Raw genomic sequence first — 20,934 nt, forward strand, 5'->3', positions numbered from 1 at the left:
GATGCCTGCCTCGCCTGCATACAGGCCACCACATGCCAAACAGGCAACTTATGCGAACCACGCTTGTTGGGAACTAGAGTCACGTGACAATCCATCAAGAGCACATATGGCAATATCATGCGCATAAGACAAAAGCGAAGCACGCCTGCAGCCCAGCTCGAACATGGTTGGGTATTTTACATTTGCTTTTGCTCTGTAGAATGCACATCAAAGCGGAGCGCTTGCCAGGTATAGCGCTCAGAAACATAAAATTCGCTGACAAAACCTCAAACCCTCATCATTGCCCCCAGCTCCTGTACTCGTCTAATAGTGGATGGCTTTGCTGTACGTGCTCATGGCAGCTTCCTTGAAAGCTTCCGCCAGCGTTGGATGAGCGTGACATGTCCGTGCAACGTCCTCACTGCTTGCACCATATTCCAGAGCCAGTGTACCCTCAGCAATCATCTCTCCAGCATTGGCACCAATGATATGTACACCAAGAATTCTGTCTGTCTCTTTGTCACTCAAGAACTTCACCATACCGTCTGTTTCCAGGTTGGTCTTTGCTCTCGAGTTGGCAGTGAAAGGGAATGAGCCAACGTTGTACTTCACACCAGCATCCTTGAGCTCCTTCTCGTTCTGGCCAACCCAAGCAACTTCGGGGTTGGTGTACATGACAGATGGGATTGCGCCATAGTTGACATGGCCGTGTCCGTGCTTGATGTACTCGACAACAGCGACAGCCTCCTCTTCGGCCTTGTGAGCGAGCATAGGGCCAAATGTGCAGTCTCCGATGCATCGAATATGGGGGACCTTAGTGCGGTATTCTTGATCGATGACCAGTCTCTTGCGCTCATCAACCTCAATTCCGATGTTCTCGAGGCCAAGTCCATCAGTGTAGGGTCTTCGGCCGATGGCGACAAGGCAGACGTCGGCATCAAGTGTCTCTTGCTTTCCACCTTTGGCGGCCTCGAGCTCTAGTTTGACGCCGTCGCCGCTGGCATCACCACTCGTAACTTTTGTGTTGAGCTTGAACTTCAGGCCCTGTTTCGTGAGAATCTTTTGTGCCTGCTTCGCAATGTCTGCATCCATACCAGGGCCACCAATTTGACCCAAGAACTCAACGACAGTAACCTCGGCGCCGAGTCGTGACCATACTGATGCCTGCACTTTGAGTTAGGACGGTTTGGAAAACAATAGTGGGACTTGCTTACCATTTCTAGACCGATGATACCACCGCCGATGACGGACATTTTCTTGGGTACCTGTTCCAGGGCGATGGCACCAGTAGATGTTATAACCTTCTTCTCGTCGATCTCCAGACCTGGGAATGGCGTGGTCTCACTACCAGTAGAGATGACAATGTTCTTGCCTTTCAGCTGGGTCTCGCCACCATCTACCAAGTTGACTCGAATCTCATGCTCGTTAACGAAAGCGCCATGTCCTTTGACGTAGTCCACGCCATTCTTCTTGAACAGGAACTCGACACCTTTCGTCAAGCCGGCCACGGACTCATCTTTCGCCTTCATCATTTGTTTCAGGTTCAGTTTGACTTCGCCGACATCGATACCGCGCTTCTTTGTGTCGTGTAATATTTGATGGTAAAGATGTGAGTTGTTCAGGAGCGACTTTGAGGGTATGCATCCGACGTTCAGACATGTGCCGCCCAACATTCCTCTCTTCTCAATACAAGCCACTTTCAGACCCTCCTGGCCAGCTTTGATGGCACCGACATATCCGGCGACACCACCTCCAACAAATATTACGTCGTAGTCTTTTGCTTCAGAAGCATATGATCTGAATTGCCATTGCGGCGCTCTTCTGAGGTTGGCTGGTCCGGCGCGGCTCCCTAATGATCGAAGGACTGAACGAGTGGTCGGTAGCATGGCTTTCTGCATCTTTGCGACTGTGCTGAATGCGAAAAAGCTAAACTACAATGTGAGGAGGCGATGAGAGGTAGAGTCGAGGAAGGCGAAATGGATATATCAGGATCATACAGAATAGGATGGAGCTCAACACAAGAAGGTCAACTGCGCCGAGCGGCAAAGCTTCTTAGCTCAGCACGAGGACAAAAAGTCACCAATCGAACGTGGCGAAGAGCTTGCACGTGATGATCATGGAGAGCCTCTTGCCTACTTTGCCCTCAACTCATTTCGCCAGGATCGTACCTCCTTCGACACACCGGACTCTGCATATGTGCTCGAAATCTCTGCTGTTCGGTTTTGTTTATGTCGGTGATGTAGTTGAAATTCTATGCGTTCCAGCGTGATGCATACTCCTCCCATTTCTGCTCTTTTTCTGCTCATCTTTAGGTACCCGCTAGACGACCTCTAACTTTGAACTCTCAGCCAACAAAAAGAAGTTGTGGTGTAGTACCAGAATATCCATGGACTTTCCTCTCCAGACCCATGGGCGGCCGCCTGAGTGGTCGTCTTCGTACCTTCACTCGGGGTACTGTTGTGGTCCTTGGCAGCTATAACTCATGAAAATGGTTGGTGAAAATACACCTTTCAATTAACGATGGTAACCTTCTACAGCCACGGTGAGGTTTCTGCCTGTCTAGAGACCGCCCTCTTCATCTCCCAATATAGAGTCTCCCTTCCGCTCCCACCGTGCATTGACGCCTTGTCTCCGCTCCGCCCAGCATCTTCCTTTCACTATCTACCCTATTCCAGACATATATTTCATTCTTCACGCCCAGGCTCTAGACGAGACTACGTCTACATACGCTTCCAATCTCTCAACCCTTTCTTCTCAATACTGCCGTTACTATCACACCTTCAATACCGCTATCAACCATGTCAGCACTTACTCCTCCACTTACTCCGAAGGTCAACTCCAGCCCAGCTCGAAACAACATGCATCAGCCAACCTTGCGGACTACCGATGTAGTGACTTCGACCTCATGTCTCACTTACATTGAGCTTACCAACACGAATTATGATGAGTTCAGAGACGAGCTTGACCAGATGCATGGGCAAATGCAATACTCCGCTACCAACAGCACAGCCCATACATACACGAAGTTTGAGGGCCAAGTCTGGTGGTATTGCATTAGTCAGATACCGTCAAGCTGGGAGGTCGCCGGTCTCGAATGGTACGGTCTCAATGGACCTGGAGCCTACCAAGCTATGCTTAACATCATTTCCAATACACTTGATACAGAGAACATAACGCTCGAGCTCACGAATGTATGCCTGACTTAGCACTTGCGGACGGCGGTGCCACAAGTACAAGTTGAAGTGCTAACATCTTCCTAGAATATCCCATACGTCGCCTCTGACATGACTTTGCCTATCTCAGAATATCCTAGAACCATACTAGACGGCCAAGAAGAGCCTGCCATAATATACCCAGCATATTTCACACTCAAGCCGACGCCTATCGTCCAATTTCCACCTGCCATAGACAATATGTCTTCATCTGTCTACAAACCACCACCACAAGCCTACAACACCCTCAACCGTCTTCAGCTCAACGAGTTCGGTTACGACTTCCCACCAGGTCTCCAACTGCAGCCGCAGCCAATATCTACGGCCACAACTCCCACACCACAGCATCGTCCTACCTCACCCATACACACCATACCGACATCACACCCGCGTCCACTACCGAAGACCCCAACACCCTACACCCTCCCAGCAACCCCTGCACCCCTGACCCTCTTCCCGATGACCGCCCTACCAACACCTCCTACCCTCCCTACATCCCCTCTCGCAATACCAATTCCCATCTTACCGACGCCGTCCCGATCTTCCACCAAACCTCACCCACATCCACCACACGAACCCCCACAAAACCAACCGCGAACCCCTTCACTCACCCTCCTCGACCGTCCAGCAAAACACATCACCCGCCGCTACTCCCTCCCCTTCGACGCGCGAATCACAGGCCTCGGTCACCCAAGTGAGATAGCCACACTACCGAAGAAGACGTACTTCGTGGACAGCATCAAAACCCGCAAAGTCGTGAGGCACGTGGAACCAACCAACCACGAGAAGCCGAGAGTCACGTTTGGAGAGGCGCCGTATGTCAAGCCGGGTAGTAGTGTTTTTGAGGAGAGGGTAGGGGGGTAGAGAAGAGAGCCTTCTGGGAAATAGGTTGTCACACGATTTGGATATATTAGACGATCGAATCGAATCATGATGCTTTTGATTATAGAGTTGGCGTTTGGCGGGATACGTGGAGTTGCTAGCGGCGGCATACGATCATACCGAGCTCAAGTACCTGTACCTTCTGAATCTGAAATAACAAGAGCTAAGCAGAAAATCTGGCGTGGCTAAAAAGAAAGAAAGAAAAGTGCTCATAAAAATATCTACATCATACAATGAATTCATGACTCGATCAATACTGCCCAACTTCTGCGCGCCGTTTCAATATACCAAAAGAACCAATTTCCCATTTCGAAACCCGAAGCAATCAATTACTCGCCCTCTTCAACACCCCAGCACCACCACCCTCAAACCCCGGACTCCCCTCCCTCTCACCACCACTCTCACTCATCCTCCTCCCCTCCCTCCCATCAACAACAACCCCCCGAAAAAATCCCCTAACAGCGTTACTCAACCACACCCCCTCCCCACATCTTACCTCCCACCTCTCCACAACCCCCTGCCTACACAACCCCCCCTCAATCGCCAATCTCCTACTCACCCCCAGATTCGGCCCACAGATCGCCGCGGGTGTAATCCATTTCCCATCTCGCTTGAAGTAGATCGTGCAGGTTGATGTTTCAATAACCTCGTTGTAGGGGTTGTAGAGGAGGACTTCGGCGATGTTTGGTGGTGTTGTGGGGGAGATGGATGTTCGTTCGCGGGCCGAAGTGTACATGCAGCGGTGGGTTGTTTTGTGGGTTGTTAGGGTTGAGGGGCGGGTTGGTTGGGTGTCGAGGATTACTTTGCAGGGTGGGGTTTTGTTATCTGGCGGGGGTTGTTCGTCGAAGGAGGATGGCATAAATGGGGTTGTTAGGAGGGAGGTGTGGCTTGTTGGTTGTGTCAGGCCGATGGTTGTCGAGTCGATGGTGAGTTTTCCGCATCGCTCGACGAGGATCCGGACCTTGCGGGATTCGAGGACGCACACGGGGAGCGGGTCGAGTCCTGACATGTACTTCTCGAGAGACTGCTTGAGGAGGGTGAGGGAGGCGTCGTCGTGTTTGAGCGGTTCGAGCGTTCCCCAGCCTATTGCTTCTGCGGCGGCGGCAAGGCGGTCGCGGTGAAGGTGGAGGAGACCTAGGTCTGGTTTGTCGGGACGGATGGTGATGCCTTTGTCTGCGGGGGAGTGGCCCTGGATTGCGTCGTTGAGGATGATTTCAGGGAGGCGCGGGTCGTCTTCGGAGGAGAAGAGGCGGGTTGTTGCGCGGCGGCGGATGGAGTCGTTGGAGCGGATCCATAGGAGGGCTGTTTGAATGTGGAAGGAGGGGTCTTTGGCTATGGTGGCGATGGCGGTGCATGGTTGGTTGAGGTTGCAGCTTCGGGCGTCACTAAAATCGTGGTGAGCGCACCATGAGTGGGAGAGTTGGGAGCGGGCTTTGGAGGTGTGGCGGATGCGGAAGGGGCAGCGGGTAGGTCTGTAGGATGTTGGGTAGTGGTCGTAGTTGGGGATGCTGATGATTGACATGCTGGGCTGCTAGAATGTATGAGGAAGGTTATATGTTGGACTTACGCTGTGCTAGGTTGATGCTGTGCATCTGAACTGGGATCCATGACTTCCTATAGCTAGGGAAGGCACGACGGTCTCATTCACCAGTCAGGCAAGATGCAAGATGCGAGCTTCGATACCTCTGGCAGGCGCGGCCTATTGCAATTCAGGGCGTCTCAACACAACATGCAGTCCACGTCCTGGAACAATATCTGTAACATGACTACAGTGATCAGGTTACGCGAGCATGATACATATTTCAAGATATCGTATTCGAAATGTTCTGGATATCACCTTATGGAGAGGTTTGTTGAGTTGAACTTGAAGTCAAAGTTCGCATGAATTTTCTGGAGACGTCGGAGCGGGAAATTGATGTTCCGAAACCCCTTTCCTCCTTTCTGGTGAGTCGAGGCCGCTGATGCTGAAGTTGTTCAGCTTATAGCTGCGAGGTCTGCTACACCTTCGGTACGGCCACAGACTGCCGCTCTCATCACTACGAGCCTCACAGTGCAGCGAGTGCCGTGCCACCAAACGGGCCTCATCTGAAAATCACTTGGCGTGACCATGACCAGCAGTCCAGCACCTAACGCCTCGATCTGATATAAATCCGCGGATCCTCATCAGCAGAATCATCTTCGTCGTGCGACTGATGTGGGGATGCACCACTTCTCGCTCCATGCATGTAAATGTCTTCATCCGGCGCACCGTGGTTACGTTTGCGAAAGATGTAGGGAGTATGTTGCTGGCCTTTCTTGGTTCCGCTATCGCTTACGGTTCGGCGGAGCTCATCGACATGTGGACGTCGCTTTGATTCTTCCGTACGCTTTCTCTCGAAAATCTCGGCGTCATCGTGGTGCTCAATTATGATGTTAGGTTGAGGCGACCTCTGAAAATACATATGTTCTCTCTCAGTCGGCGGTGAAAACTCGGCCTGGTATGGACCGTCGTGTACATCGTACTCAGGCTGGTATCTAGATGCTCTGGTCTGCCTCCTGAGGTAGGTCTCACGATTTGAGGAGTCATAGGGCTGATATCGGCTGTGGTAACGTGAAGATGCAGTTCGTCGAGGACCTTCGTAGTATGAGGTTTCTGTCTTGAGACGGGATTCTCGAGACCGTTGCGGCAGGACTGTCTGCGTGTCTGCCTCTTCTGCTTCATCTGGCTCCACTAGAGACGTAGGTGCGACAGGTGCTACTGTACCGTTATCAACAGTACATCGCTCCACATGCAAGCGCTCGACTTTCAGCCCATACTCTTGATCTAAGAGATCCATGACGTCTTCCTCATCCGAGTTGTCCTCTTCTTCTCTGGTCCTTACCTCTGCTTCCGAGGATAGCCTGGTACGGCGTTGAGACCGCATTTGGGTAGACTTGCTTCGGAGCTCCGCCGTCGCTTCTTCTTGTTCTTGCTTGATCTGCTGCTCGACCTGGCTTCGACAATGCCTCCTGGAGGAACTAACATCGGAAGGATCTGCGGCTGCAGACCGGCGTGACCTGGTTCTAAAGGATGCCGTGCGCGCTTGCTCGGCTTGTGGAGCAGGCCGTCTCTGTGGACTCCTTGACTCTTGAGATCGCGCCCTATCTTGCCTTCTGATATTCTCATCATAGTCAAAGTCTGGTTCAGCATGCACAATACGCGGTGACGAAGGGTCAGATGGCGACAAGTCAGCATACAGAATCCGGGGCGATGAGGGGTTCGATGGCGATGGAGGAGCAGCTAACCGAAGAGGAGTTCGAATTCTTGAAGGCCCCGCCTCAGCTTCGACAGTTTCCATCCGTTTGGATGAGCCAGGAACATAGGTCGTTTTTCTTCTCATCACGAATGTCCCACTGCCTGCATCTTTGGTGATAGATTTTGATCGTCCTATCTTGGCCCTGGAATCGGCTTCTTTCGTATGGAAAGGTGCACCTCCCTTCATCAAGTGCAGGACATATCGAACGATTTCGTCCTCGAGGTCGACGGTAAGGTCTGCACCAGCGATAGCTCTCGACCTCTTGAACGCGACTTTCTGTCCAATTACTTCCCATGCACCCATCCGAGAAGGGACACCAGCAGCCACGCCACCAGCCATCGGCATGTGTCCGGACAACGACAAAAGATTGCCAACATTGGCAAGACCGACATGGGTCATGCTGGTCAGGAAAATATTGATGCTAGCTGTCGGCAGTGCAAGCTTGTCACGGAAAGGTTGAGGATCTGTCATCGCAAACTTGTACGTCGCCCAAGCTTCTTTGAGGAAGTCCTTCCACCTGTCTCGTTTACGCTGCAGTTTGGCTTTCTTCTTAGCATCCTTTTCCACCAGGTACTTGCAACTCCCGAGGAACTTGTTCAAGTCTTCCATGTTGAGGAGTGTGTTTTCAATGATGAGCTCGAGGTCCTCCCGCTGCTTGATCGAGATGTAATGGTATAGTGCATCTTGGCAGGACTCGGAACCTAGACTATTGACGCATATGCGGAGGCAATCTGCCTCAGCCCTGAGGCTAAGGAAGTCATCCTGAGCATGACGGAGATCGTTAATGAACGTCGCGATGCGAATGCCCAGATCGTATAGTGTCAAGGCATTGCCTATAACATCCATGGTACAGGTCGGCTAAGGAGCCGCGTGTATGTGGGGCCCGTTGTATATACCTTCGCGGAAGTGATCCTAAACCTGCTTGTATACGTCGTCCACCCAGAATCAACTGCTCGCAACTGTTGGGAAGTTCTGCTAGAGGGGAAATAGCGAAGTGCGGGGTATACCACTTAAATCAGGCCAAGGTAGAATAGTTGTCAATTTCGAGCACAGAAGCCTAATATTGAGAGGCTACCGTGCTTACCTAATGATTTTTGCGATGCGGCTTTCAGTAGAGCACGCCTTACTGCGCTCAAGCCAAGCATATATTCTGAGCCCACGCAGTTTGTGCGAACCAGGAAACCAGGACGACGAATCCGTTGCATATGGCATTCAGGATGCAGCGTCATTGTACGATTGCGATGGTGAACGTTTGGAAGGGATCGTTTGAATTCCATGGATAATCTGCTTAACAACATTAGTGATGATCTATGGGAAGGCCGCCGCGAGTATCCGCCGAGGCCGTTTCGACACAAGCGAGTTGCACAACCAGGACCTGTGGTATTCAGCACATCGGCCGTGTGTATAAGGTGGTGGAAGAAAGATACATGGAAGCGATTCTCGATGCATCGCACCTTCGTCTTGGTTCGGATGCGTGCTTTCCAGAATACGCTGGTAATCCTGATCAGGAGTCTGCAATAGTGATCAACTGAGGTCAATGCGTCTGGTTGAGAGTGGATTCATCATTGAACCATGACAGGCTGCTGCCATGTTGATAATACAATATTGAAAAATCGTGGAAATAGTCGTATCGTCCCTTTTGCATCCGCCGTAAATGCCCCAAACCTCCAACACCAACGCTGAACATAGTAAAAGTACAAATTGGTTGGCGTACACTTCAGTCATAGCCGTCGCGCCGACCTTCTCGTCGATCAGTGTCATTGGCTTGGGCACCTCGCTGCCAGACATCTCTCCATGGCGTATCCGCAGAGTTGCCATCTGCCATCATTGCAGGCATCATTTCCATCCGGTCTCTTCTCATGCCTTCAATTACGCCCTTAACGCCTCCTTGGCGCAGGCGCTCAAGCACTATCTTCATGCCTTCAGCACTGTTCGTGGCAGCTGTTTTCGTTCTCTTCATTCCTACGAGCTCGATGGTCCTCTGGATGCCGGCCGTGGATACAGATGCGAACCATCCTTGCTTAGGCTGTTCTTCTTCCACGACTTCAAGCTCCGGAGCGTCAATCTCGTTTACTGATTGATCTGATGATGTGTGGGATGATTTCCGCCTCTTCATGAGAGTCTGACCCAACCTCGAGACCAGAGTTACAGTGGTGTTGCATCTCGTCCCTGGCACACCATCCAGTTCTGCTAGCGACTTGTCGCGATACATCTGCTTCTCGATCACAGACAAGACGCCAGTGAGCTCCAGATTCCTCGATTCCGTCTCCATCCAGCCTTCTTTGACGTCTACTACAGTCTTTTCCAGGATATATGTTTGCGACGAGCCATCTGGACCACTCATAGTTTTAGGGAGGAATTTCAAGATACCAGCAGGTACTTTACTTCTCTTTAAGTGCAAGCGGACTGTATGTAGACGTCTCGTGACCGGGTCGATATGCTGAGAGATAGTGTCGGTGGACAGCACATGTTTGGCAAGAGGATTCGGGTAGCGGAGGAAGTAGGCCAGTGACACAGTCGGGAAGGAGTAGCCAGAGTAGTCAGTGGAGGATTGATAGATCTTCATATCGTAGCCCAACCCCTAGTGTATACGGCGGAAGTTGCACACTGAAGGGCGTAGAAGAAGGTGGTGTGAGCCTTTTCCGGAAGGAGCTGCTGTGGCGAATATGCTCGAGTATATAAAGGCCGTCGTAGCAAGCAGATTCCACGATCAAGTGGATGTCGCGGCGACTGAGATGCTTCGGTAGAATTGATTAGCTTGCTGTCGAAGAAAGTGATGAGAAGGACGAGCTCGTGTGAGGATAAGCATGTAAAGGATCGTTCTCGAACTCAGCTTCAACGTCACAACCTCGAACTCCGCAATTTCGCCAAGGAAGGCTTAGCTTACGCTGATCAGCTCGTGGTATTATGCAAACTAAGCAAACAGGACGCAGACCCCCCTGCCCCTCTCCGAAGACGACCAATGTACCAATGACTGGAGGTGAGTCAAAGAATAAAGCAGTGACTCAGGCACATGACCAACATCTCGCGAATTTTACTGCTTACTTCTTGACTGCAAGCATATATTCCCAAAGTTGTTGCAGCATCCTACCACGAAAGGATCCGACTCACCGCACTTCAGAAAATCACTGCGAACAGGAATTCACTCAGGCTACAAACAAGTTTTTCTCGAGTGAGCCAGAGCTGGCAGACAATTCGCAAGACACCAATCATGGCTGCAACAGTCGTGCCAGATGAGCCTGGCCAGCCACCCAAGCTCACCCAAGATGCCCTTGCGAGCAGAGCACCGAAACAAATGGCAGCCGACCAGGTAGTCAACCCATTTGAGGTATCTGGAGGTATGGACGAGGCAGGGAAGGCTCTGGCGATCGACTTCGACAAGATTGTACGAGACTTCGGGGCAACGCCCATGTCACCAGAGATATTACAGCGCTTTGAAAGAGTCACAGGCAAGAAACCGCACAGACTGATGCGGAGAGGCATGGTGTCTTCTCACAGAGACCTAGACAAGATGCTAGACAGATACGAGAAAGGAGAACCATTCTACCTATACACCGGTCGCGGCCCCTCCTCAGACTCAATGCACGTCGGCCATGCCATGCCATTTGAGCTCACGCGCTTCCTCCAAGAGGCTTTCAATTGCCCTCTCGTAATAATGCTGACAGATGATGAAAAGTTCATGCATAGCGAGAAGCTGACAATCGAAGATGCAAAACGCTTTTCGGTCGAGAATGCAAAGGATATCATTGCGCTAGGCTTCGACCCAAAAAAGACCTTCATATTCAGCGATTTCGAGTTCGTCTCCGGCGCATTCTACGAGAACATCTGTATGATCGCAAAGCACATCACCATCAATCAGATCAAAGGCACATTTGGCTTCGATGACAGCACAAACATTGGCAAGTTCCATTTCCCAGCAACACAATCCGCGACCGCCTATGCCACATCTTTCCCACATATTTTCGGTCATGATAAGACAAAAGCCCGCCAGATTCCATGTCTGATTCCCTGTGCAATCGATCAAGACCCATACTTCCGCCAATGCCGCGACCGGGCTGAGAAGATGAAGCACAAGAAGCCAGCCATATTACACATGATCTTCCTGCCTGCCCTACAAGGACCCGGCTCAAAGATGTCAGCCTCAGTATCAACATCCGCCATCTTCCTTTCCGACAAACCAAACGAGATCAAGAACAAGATTAACAAATATGCCTTCTCCGGCGGCCAAGACACAGCAGAAAAGCAAAAAGAGCTGGGTGGTCGGACCGCAGTCGACGTGCCATACCAGTACCTTACTTTCTTCCTCGAGGACGACGACGAGCTAGCAAGAATAAAAGACGACTATGAACATGGCAGAATGATGACCGGAGAAATCAAGAAAATCTGTATTCAGTACGTCCAAGAGTTCGTCGCTCAATTTCAGGAGCGGAGGAAAAAGGTAGATGAGTCTGTGAGCGCGGACTTCTTCGCGAGAAAACCGTTGTTATTCCAGGGGAAAACTGCCGAAGAGGTAATCAACGATCTGGAAGAAAAGAAGAAGCAAGAAAAGGCGGAGAAGAAAGCTAAGGCTGACGCAGAGAAGGCGGCCGCGAAGGCTGCCGCGGCATCTGCCGACACGTCAAAGGCTGATGCACCTCCAGCTGATGCTGAGGCAAAGAGCCACAAGAAGACCACGAGTACTGTCAGCGTTGGGAGGACGAAACAGTAGTGGGCGTAGTCGTTATACGCATTGAGCGTTGCTGTTGATAGAACATGCAATGCACATATCGATATTTGCGACTACATGAAATGCCAGAGGGCCTGATTGAGACAACACGATCGTGGCCACTTTTCAAATTGAACTGACTACTGCAGCTCGTTAGCGAATTTGGCGGCCACGCTTGCACAAGAACAACCCCAAAAACTTCGCTGCATACCGCTACCAACTTCGCATAATTGCAATAGCTTTACACGTGCATTAGAGAGTATACTATAGCGCTTAGGTACAGTACACTGTTCGTTACTCGTAGAACATAGTACTTACTAGGTACTAAAGTTATACGCTATTCAATGCGAGGTAGGCTGTTGCCTACCACGCCAAGTCTTTCCTCGGCTAGAAGCGACTTTACGTGCCACGATTTCGCGGACTATAACTCGAACTCATCGAGTAACTTGTTCGACTAATAAGACAGAAGTATAGTATGTACTATTCACATATATAAAGGCCTCGCCTTATAATAATCAGCCGTCAAGAGTGTAGTATGCAACAAAGTTATTGGGATTGTTCTTATGCGAGCGTGGCCGCCAAATTCGCTAACGAGCTGCAGTAACTGACTCCTCAGGCTGCTTAGAGCATAATGCTCGTCGAACCTGCCTAATCAAGCGAACATTTTTCTGCAGTTATTCTTCACCGTAATCCGCTTTGTTCAATTTAGGGTAGATCAAGTGTATTGCCACACGCACTTCTGCTTGCTTGCAGCCGTGGTTGCCTCAACTCAAGCTAAATTCTCATCTTCAACAGCGCTGGGCAACAGCGGACGCGAACTCGATGCCATTTTGCACGACCCGGCGCTTGAGCGAGTCTGTATTCGAACGCGTTGCCGATGATGAACATCCTATACCCCTCGACCGAATGGAAATATTTCTCGCTACCTGAAACCTGCTAATGTAGGGATGTGCTGGCAGTACATCTTCACGTGCATCTTGACATGTAGCAAATGAGTTGCTCGGAAGCAGTCGTCGGTTCGAAGCAGAACGACAAAGGCAACCGCCACATCGTCGACTGGTGAATTCGTGTCGCGGTGAAACCTTCGAGAGCCGCCCCAGAGCATGCATGTCGTTATCTCTGCGAGAATCACAAGGCTAAAGACAAGACGAGTACCATGAAAACAACACAAACGAAATATCAATAATATCAACAACGTTATCGCACCCCAATCTCGGCTAAACCGCTGACATCCTCATAACCTTACACATCCTGCAAGTCATGCCCGATCATACCAGGGTTGAAAACCACTCCTCGCTGCAGAGGGCTCGTCGTACTCATCTCCAATGCCATCTTCTCTAACTTGCCGAGAAGCATGCACAAATTGCCTTGTGTGAACGTCGTACTGATGGCGTCATTCAAGGTCCTGTATCGAGCCTCCGTCTCTAAGGTCCATTGGAAAGCAGTTCTCGTCACCATATTTTTGAACGATAAATCGAAAAGGGGGAAAGCTGAAGTGTTGGTATGGAGAATCGAGTCGTTGAGGTTGGCCCGGTACCGCCCAAGAGTCGCTGAAATTGCTCCGTAGAGAGTGTCTGGGAACTGTTCGATCATATCAAGCAGGCTTAGCCATGCTGGGTGAGTATTTGGGGACCCTGGTGTAAGCGATCGCAGTTAGACAAGGTGTTTTTGGACGGGGCCCGGAAACGTACCATCTCGCTTAGCTCTGTCAAGAGCTTGCAGGAGTGCACTTCGATCCATCAGCTTGCCTTGTGCTAGTTGGGTTAGTTGTGTCAACCAGAGCGGGATGAGAATCAGGCTCACCGGGATCAAGCATCGTCACGGTCTTGAAATATGCGCCTGGGATGAGATGCTCATGATGTTGATCACTTAGATGCGCCGGGTTGTCTAGGAGGTGACTGACGATATCATTGATGATGTTCCCTGTAGGTAAAGTGTCAGTAAGGCAATATATTTGATCTTGTGTCTCTAAAGCACTCACTCTTCGCAACGCTGGCTGCTGAGGAGTTGTCTTCACTCATTGCAACCCAAGTTCTTGTTCAGTACTGTGGTCAAGGTCAGAACAACTTGCAACTTGACCAGGACGCTCAGATATACTGTTGTCGACATTTGCTTGCTGCCACTTTGCGATTTGCTCGAGAGGCAGCATGATCCAAGCAGGTCACAGGCTCAAGCAGCAAAGCTTGTACTCTAACAAAGTCGCTCAGACTCACGGAGTTCCCATTTCACCATGCACGGATCTGGTACTTCGCCATCTTTGTCGCTGCTTGTATAGTAATGCACTCAGGTCGCGCCGTGTACCCCGAAGCCGTATGGAAACGCAATGGTGAAGAGCTCGTTTTGCCGCTAGCGTTGTCATCTTAACTGATTGTATAATTGGGAGATGTTCGCTTGCTGTGTTCCTGCTTGTAGATGCGGTGAAATGAAAGCAAAAGCAAAAAACGAGAGGAAAGTGGGTAGAAAGTGGTGGAGAGGGTATTGTACCTGGCGTACCATGATGCCGTACTCCTCTTAATGTTTCGAAGCTTGGTTCTCCTACATCATGCCAATTCATTTGTCCATGCTCCAAATTCTGCATGACGGTGATAGAACGTGACCGCTCAATGACGCTCCGAACCAACATCGCGACTAATTCCACATTGTCTGAACTTTGTCCGTACACAAGCATAACCGCGGCTTGACTATACAGTATTCACACCTCCTCTTATTCCTGATGTTGTACTCGACAAGCACAATCGCATCCACATGGCCACGCTTACTCATCCTTCAATCCTCCGTCTCTTGACATCGATCTTCTTAGAATCCTCCTGCCCAGCTCGATAAGCATCCCAGTCTCTGATGTTATTCGTTCGCTTTCGCCCCTTCGACATTGTGATGTTCTGTTTCTTGAGGTGGTCGTCTGCAATCTTGGACGCATTCTCGCGGAACAGGACGAGGGCACCCACATCTCTCCAGAGCATGCCAGATCTCTTGTCTTTGCTGTTTTGACTTTCGCCGTCCGGGGCAGTGGCTGCGTTGGGGAAGAGCGACGGTGAAGACGAAGGCTCTCGTTTGGGCATGTGGCGTTTGAGCTCATCTTCGAAATCGGCGCCGAGGTCTATTGCTAACTCTTCATCCTCATCGAAAGTGGTAATGGGTAGCTTGAATGTGTCCCCAAACTCACTGTCGCTGTCGGCGCCCTCTTCTTCACTGGTGCCACAACTATCAGAATCCTCCTCGCTATTATCGTCACTGTCAGTGGTGCTGTTGGCGTCTTCGCGCTGTTCGTGTTGCTTCGGATAGGATTGATGAGTGACCGAAGCCATCTTCGGACTCGAAATTCAGTGTGGCTTCAGGCTCAACTTCCATCTTGACCGTCACATTGCGCTCTGGCGATGGGCTGATAGTAGCGTCAGGGGCGTCGGTCGAGAGGGCGCCCCTAGACAATCGATCAACTTCAGCCTGGCGTTGTGTCTCCTCATCAGCCTCCCTCGCTGCCAAATTCCTAGCTGTTTGTTCTCGCACCCGGCGGACTTCATTTTCCTTCTCTTTGTCCGCTGCATCTCGTAGACCACGAGCCACACCAAGGCGGTAGCTGTTCTTGTTACCCTTACGTCGGCTTGACCAAGCTTGAACCAAATTATGCACCATTTCGAAAGCCATTGCAGCAGCCACAGTATTCGTTGCTATGCCGTAAAACATCCATTCAATGGAATTCTTGCGGCGAGTGGTGTACGCCTTGCAGTCGAAGAACGTCTGCACAGCCCCTGAGACTGTGCTCGCCCAGTTCTCGATGATGATTCGTGCCCCAGGCTTCGCATTAGTTACGCTGACCGCAGATTGACCGCTTAATGTGGATGGACCATCAGCATTGGCGTCTGCAGCAACGAGATCTGCTTGCGTCACATTATACTGCTGCTGCAGTCTGCTGGACATGCGCACAGCTGTCTCGGCCTCAGCTTCGGGTGTGTTCGGATGGTTGGCGCGGTCAAGACATTTCCGTATGCGTGCGATGATGTCTGCCTCAACTGGGTTGAGTCTATCAGTCTGAGAGTTGTCTTCTGCTAGAGTTTTCACCTTCGCTGTCTGACGAGCCCCAAGTGTAGACGTGCTCATTGTGATGTCTGGCTCCGTAGTAAAGAGAATTGATCAAGTCGATTGAAGACTGTTTTGAGCACAATCAGTGGACAAGGCTGAAATTGTGGACACCGACCTTCACCATGGTAGCCTGGATTGTGCTGCCAAGAATCTCCTGCCGTGTTATTGACCTTAGTCCCTGTCCGTATGCAGCATATTTGTGACCTATCACACTTGCTAGTCCCAAATTGGCAGTAAGCAAACATCCCCGTGTTTGAAATTGTGGAAGGCAATCGATAAGCCAGGATTCTGCTGGGCATAAGTCAACCTACCGAATTAGTGATGCATAGAGGGATGTGATCGTGTGCCAACCGGTTCGAACACGCCTTGGTTCAATGTAGCAGCTTGTCGTCGCGTCATTGAATTCGTGTTCTATACCCTGGCAACAGATCCTCGCCTGGACTCATCCGACTCCTCTGACTCAGCCCTCTCTTGTACAGTTGATAACAGTCGATTGGGTAACAACGGCCTCCGCTCGCCAGGAAGACCACTCAAGCTGCTCAAACTCGCTCTTCTACTTGCAGGTCGATTACTCCTCCTCTCGTCCTCCTCTGCCAATTCCCGCATCACGACTCGTCCTCTCATGTCAACATACATCACCAAACTGATTCCGAGCACGAGCCCAATTCCTGCAAGCCACAAGTTCATTGGACCCGGGTCTTCCTCGAAGATAGTGTGCACCAATGCTTGCAGACCTGACTGACAAAATATGCCGATGCCAGCGAGACAAATGATGGTGCCGTAGACAGTGCCGAACGTAGCAAAACCGAAGACCTTGGCAGCATAATCGGACATTGCGCTGTAGTAGAGTGGCCGGAAGATGACGAACAAGCAGATGTTGCCGTAAGCTGCCCAAGCCGTTGGTATGGCGCCAAGAACCCCAATGACAGTACTCATGAGCACGATCAAAGCCAGAATGACTACTGTTGAGACATTATCCAGTAGCAATCCGACAAAAGGAACGGTTAGAACACCGCCCAATGGCAAGGCCAAATCGAAAAAGTCGTTGACTTTTGTCGCTAGCGCCGGAGATTGCAGCATGTACCGATACTGCGTCCAGATCGTAGCAATGAAGAAGTTGAAACGAGCCATCTGAAGCACAGTCAGCATCGTGATTAGAATGAACCATGGCGTTTGGATCTGCCTCCAAGCTGGCGTTCCATGAAGTGCACCCCAGACACCCGAAGCAACCTTCTTCTCTTCTTCTTTCTTCTCAAAATTCTCCTGCTGTTCCTGAGTACCAAGCAAAGATCTGATCTCTGCTAAGGACCGCTTTCGCCTGATGGATCGATCTGCGCGTATCTTCCAGACCTCCGCCTCGTTGTCCAATTCGTCGTCTGAGTCGTGCAGATCGGCTGTTGGGTCTTCAGCCAACTCCTGCTTCACATTGAGTTCTGTTCGCGTTTCATAGCTTCGATCGGGCATTATGAACACTTGCGTGACAACGATGAAGACCGGAACAATGAGGTAGGTTAGGAATAGCCCTCTCAGCCCGAATTTGCCATTGCTCGACTCGTAGATCAACCGGAAACCAAGGAAGACAGCGGCAGAAGCATCAAATGCTCCAGTAATCAAGGCCAAGATGAGTCCTTGATATTGTGGGAACGCATTGGAGAGATGGAAAGATGGGACGAAGTTGAAGATGCCTCCAAAGGCCAAGAAGAAACTGGCAGCGACATAAGCATCGAATGGCAGGCTCTCAGAGAATGCCATGCAAAGGCTGCCAATCACTAGGGAGACGGCGCTCACGAAGCCGCAGATCTTCGGACCGTACCGATCGAGTACTGTACCGACAACAAGTGCACCCATGTTGGCTGTGACGGAAGCGATTATGAAGGTGAGATTCAGCCTGATACATGTTAGCCTGATGTATCGGACTGTGATTGAGCTTACCTCTGATCTTGCAAGTAGCATATCTTCACACCTCGCTGCAACTCGTCCTCGGTACATAAATCTCTGTACACTCTCTCCTCCACAAGCACGGATTTCAGTGCTGCGAATCCAAACGTGATACCAGCAGCTAGAAAGCATGTTATGCACCCAATGAAGACCTGGAAGAACCGTTGAACGTTGGAAACCTCATATGCACCAACACCGTCCAGCTTCTCCGGGACATGATGAGCATGATTCGGGAGCACATCGTAGCTTATCTTATGACTCAATGTCTTCGTAAGAACCAGACTTGAAACGTCGAGGTCTTCGTCTCTTTCCCTATCGACACCTTCGACACTCGAAACATGCTGTGCCAAAGACATCCTTCACTCCACCCGTCCGGAATTATTAGAGTTCAATCAAGTAACGAGAACGCTCATTAACAATAATGAAATTCGACAAGGGATCCTCTTTACAGCAGAAACATAATGATGGTCGATCCTCGCATGCACGCAAAGCAACAGAAAGAATAGAACGCTGGCCACTTGATGAAGAGTCGAGTCGAAATTGGTCGAAGCTGTTTTTCAAGAATTGCTTATCAGGTGCGGAGGTGAGAGATTAGCCGCACTCAGCATCGCGCTTACCCAAATCATGTTCAACACTGCCGGCGGGAAGCCGATCTTGCTGCGTGGTGGTGTAATGCAAGCATTAACCGAGCACTAAAGTGCTTGTCGTAACCAATGAAACCACGGCCTCCTAAGCCGGAAGTGCTCACGTGCTGTGACAGAAGCTCAATTTGGGATTCGACTGCGCACAAGATCACACCACACCAGTCTTAATTGGCGAGTTTGCTGTTTAAGGGTGGTCTGCTCCTGCTTCACTTGCGAAAGATTCCTGTAGAGATTCACAATTGAAAACCTCGGGCTTCTTTCTTCCGGCCGTCGGATCGCTTAAGAGCGAGAGCAAGATGTTCCACTCGCCGCACGGCTCGGAGATTACATCTCGAGACAAAGATCAGCCACCAGAACAGGGATGATGAATCGTTTATCAGTGTCAATTCTTAGAAGTTTTGTGTATATACGTGGGAATACTACTCTTGATGTTGAGTGTTCATAGCAGTAGTGCCATGTCGAGGACCTCCGTCAACCTCGCTAACGAAGCATTTCGAGAGCCGCCTCAGAGAGTGCGAGTCATGATCAGCCAAGCGGGAGTTATGATAGACTTTATGTCGCAATCTCGTAAGATCGCCGCTAACCATGCTGCAGCCACTTAACGCAATCACATGATCTGGTGTGATCGAGCCTTCGACTTCGAGGGGACGGCTCGACCACTTTAGTCCGCCATACAGCGGCAACGCAGGCCGCTATGTTTCCGTCTCCTTTACTTTTGATATTTTACGACCTCTCCGAAAGTCGTAATCCGGAGCCTGCAGGTACGGCTCTTAAGTACGCATTCTGGAGATGAAGCATACTGCTCTCAACGCCGAGATCATGTCAAAGACTTGGCTGCTCGGGCAGTGATGTTGTTTCCAATAATATGAACGGCTGATGTCGGGTGTGGGCATTGGAGAAGCAGAGTGCAGGAGAAAAACCAAGGTATTATGTACCACGGACCACTTGGACCGCATCATGAAATCGCGAAGGCTGCGAGAGCGATTTCGTTCGAGATCCGACACAGGCTACCAGTCTTTGGGCGTTGTACTGCAGATGTGCTGCTAACGAGGAGTCCGCTGGAGGTGTGGCATCACGAGACTTGCAAGGTCAATCATCGCACAACCAAGTCCAGCTCTGAAGTGAATTGACGATCTATTGTCTCCATGTGTACATCTCACATCCTATTACCTTTAGCCACCAGTCAAGAAGCCATTGAGCTCACTCCTCATTCCCATCAATGAAACAACCACGCACTACCAACCCGTGCAAGCCTCTCACCCAAGTCAAACTCCTCCGCCGGCTTCTCCGTTCTAGCCTTTACCCTCCGGAAACGACAATCCTTGATGCAAATCTAAAGCATGACAGCGAGTCCCACAGCTCCAAAACCCGCCACCAACCGCGTCGGCAAATCCTTCGGCTGTCCTATCAGCACAGCACCCCCACTACTACTCGCAGCCGCAGTAGCACCACTCGCAACGCTACTCGCGCTCGCGCTACCCTGACTGGCCACCGAGCTTGCTTGCGAGCTCGCACTGGCCAGCGCAGACGTAAGACTTGCTTGTATGGACGATGTATCCGAACCGGTTCTTGTACCACTGAGTGTCTCCAGCTGTGAACTCACGGACGAGACTGAGGACTCGGCGGATGAGAGGATCGAACTTGCGGCGCTCGAGGCAGGGGACTCGATGGAGGCTGTTACGGAGGTGACGACGCCGGAGGAGGCAGTGCTGCCGAGATTCGTTGATGGGGCTTGGGAGAGGCGGCCTTGGGCATGGGTGTGGGAGGCGAGAGTGAGGAAGGTGAGGATAGTTGGAGCCGTAACTCTCATTTTGAAGATGTTGGTGTAAGACTGGTTGGTAGTGTGTTGCTGCTTAGCGAAGATGTGCTTGTGTTTACTTGTCTTCTTTGACTTGGGGTGTTAGATGCGAATGCTGGTATCGTTGCTGCTATGAGGTGTTCCCTCTGTAATCGCGCGATGTGCCGATAGGTGTATCTGTAAGGACCAGGGTGAAAAGCGAGTAATGATGTGAGCTTGAATCTGATACAGCAAGGATGAAGACGTCACCTGCGATCGATTATCGAAGATCAGTGGGCTTTGGCGAGACCAAACCCAATAAGATGATGTGGAAGAGCGGAAGGGGCTGCATTAGTGCTTTAGCTTATTTTGCCTTAAGCTTTCAAGCAGAGCTTGAGCCGGTAGACCGACGCCATTATACTGTATAGTCGCTGCCTGTAGAATG

The 20,934-nt window shown here is 50.7% G+C and overlaps 10 protein-coding genes across 10 annotated transcripts; 2 read left to right on the top strand and 8 right to left on the bottom strand.

The window, feature by feature from the left end:
* Positions 1-303: 303 nt before the first annotated feature.
* On the bottom strand, positions 304-1,877 carry LPD1 (dihydrolipoamide dehydrogenase precursor; the record flags this gene model as incomplete). Its single annotated transcript, XM_064873300.1, has 2 exons — positions 304-1,143; positions 1,194-1,877. 2 exons carry the CDS (start codon positions 1,875-1,877, stop codon positions 304-306), a joined length of 1,524 nt encoding a protein of 507 aa, XP_064730404.1.
* Positions 1,878-2,777: 900 nt separating this feature from the next.
* On the top strand, positions 2,778-4,055 carry PMZ80_004878 (uncharacterized protein; the record flags this gene model as incomplete). The annotated part of the gene is made up of 2 exons (XM_064873301.1): positions 2,778-3,170; positions 3,240-4,055. The coding sequence occupies 2 exons, from the start codon at positions 2,778-2,780 to the stop codon at positions 4,053-4,055; spliced, it is 1,209 nt and encodes a 402-aa protein (XP_064730405.1).
* A 343-nt stretch (positions 4,056-4,398) lies between these two features.
* ABZ2 (Aminodeoxychorismate lyase) lies at positions 4,399-5,595 on the bottom strand (the record flags this gene model as incomplete). The annotated part of the gene is made up of 1 exon (XM_064873302.1): positions 4,399-5,595. One exon carries the CDS (start codon positions 5,593-5,595, stop codon positions 4,399-4,401), a length of 1,197 nt encoding a protein of 398 aa, XP_064730406.1.
* Positions 5,596-6,199: 604 nt separating this feature from the next.
* PMZ80_004880 (uncharacterized protein) lies at positions 6,200-8,194 on the bottom strand (the record flags this gene model as incomplete). The annotated part of the gene is made up of 1 exon (XM_064873303.1): positions 6,200-8,194. The coding sequence occupies one exon, from the start codon at positions 8,192-8,194 to the stop codon at positions 6,200-6,202; it is 1,995 nt and encodes a 664-aa protein (XP_064730407.1).
* Positions 8,195-9,065: 871 nt separating this feature from the next.
* PMZ80_004881 (uncharacterized protein) lies at positions 9,066-9,914 on the bottom strand (the record flags this gene model as incomplete). Its single annotated transcript, XM_064873304.1, has 1 exon — positions 9,066-9,914. The coding sequence occupies one exon, from the start codon at positions 9,912-9,914 to the stop codon at positions 9,066-9,068; it is 849 nt and encodes a 282-aa protein (XP_064730408.1).
* Positions 9,915-10,559: 645 nt separating this feature from the next.
* WRS1 (tryptophan--tRNA ligase) lies at positions 10,560-12,056 on the top strand (the record flags this gene model as incomplete). The annotated part of the gene is made up of 1 exon (XM_064873305.1): positions 10,560-12,056. One exon carries the CDS (start codon positions 10,560-10,562, stop codon positions 12,054-12,056), a length of 1,497 nt encoding a protein of 498 aa, XP_064730409.1.
* A 1,239-nt stretch (positions 12,057-13,295) lies between these two features.
* Positions 13,296-14,074, bottom strand: PMZ80_004883 (uncharacterized protein; the record flags this gene model as incomplete). The annotated part of the gene is made up of 4 exons (XM_064873306.1): positions 13,296-13,687; positions 13,745-13,807; positions 13,857-13,976; positions 14,035-14,074. 4 exons carry the CDS (start codon positions 14,072-14,074, stop codon positions 13,296-13,298), a joined length of 615 nt encoding a protein of 204 aa, XP_064730410.1.
* A 738-nt stretch (positions 14,075-14,812) lies between these two features.
* Positions 14,813-16,148, bottom strand: PMZ80_004884 (uncharacterized protein; the record flags this gene model as incomplete). Its single annotated transcript, XM_064873307.1, has 2 exons — positions 14,813-15,306; positions 15,350-16,148. The coding sequence occupies 2 exons, from the start codon at positions 16,146-16,148 to the stop codon at positions 14,813-14,815; spliced, it is 1,293 nt and encodes a 430-aa protein (XP_064730411.1).
* A 393-nt stretch (positions 16,149-16,541) lies between these two features.
* PMZ80_004885 (uncharacterized protein) lies at positions 16,542-18,424 on the bottom strand (the record flags this gene model as incomplete). The annotated part of the gene is made up of 2 exons (XM_064873308.1): positions 16,542-18,018; positions 18,063-18,424. 2 exons carry the CDS (start codon positions 18,422-18,424, stop codon positions 16,542-16,544), a joined length of 1,839 nt encoding a protein of 612 aa, XP_064730412.1.
* Positions 18,425-20,045: 1,621 nt separating this feature from the next.
* PMZ80_004886 (uncharacterized protein) lies at positions 20,046-20,522 on the bottom strand (the record flags this gene model as incomplete). The annotated part of the gene is made up of 1 exon (XM_064873309.1): positions 20,046-20,522. One exon carries the CDS (start codon positions 20,520-20,522, stop codon positions 20,046-20,048), a length of 477 nt encoding a protein of 158 aa, XP_064730413.1.
* Positions 20,523-20,934: the final 412 nt, after the last annotated feature.

Source organism: Knufia obscura (genome assembly GCF_036327395.1).
Source record: "Knufia obscura strain CCFEE 5817 isolate CBS 148926 chromosome Unknown scaffold_5, whole genome shotgun sequence".
Lineage (NCBI taxonomy): Eukaryota > Fungi > Ascomycota > Eurotiomycetes > Chaetothyriales > Trichomeriaceae > Knufia > Knufia obscura.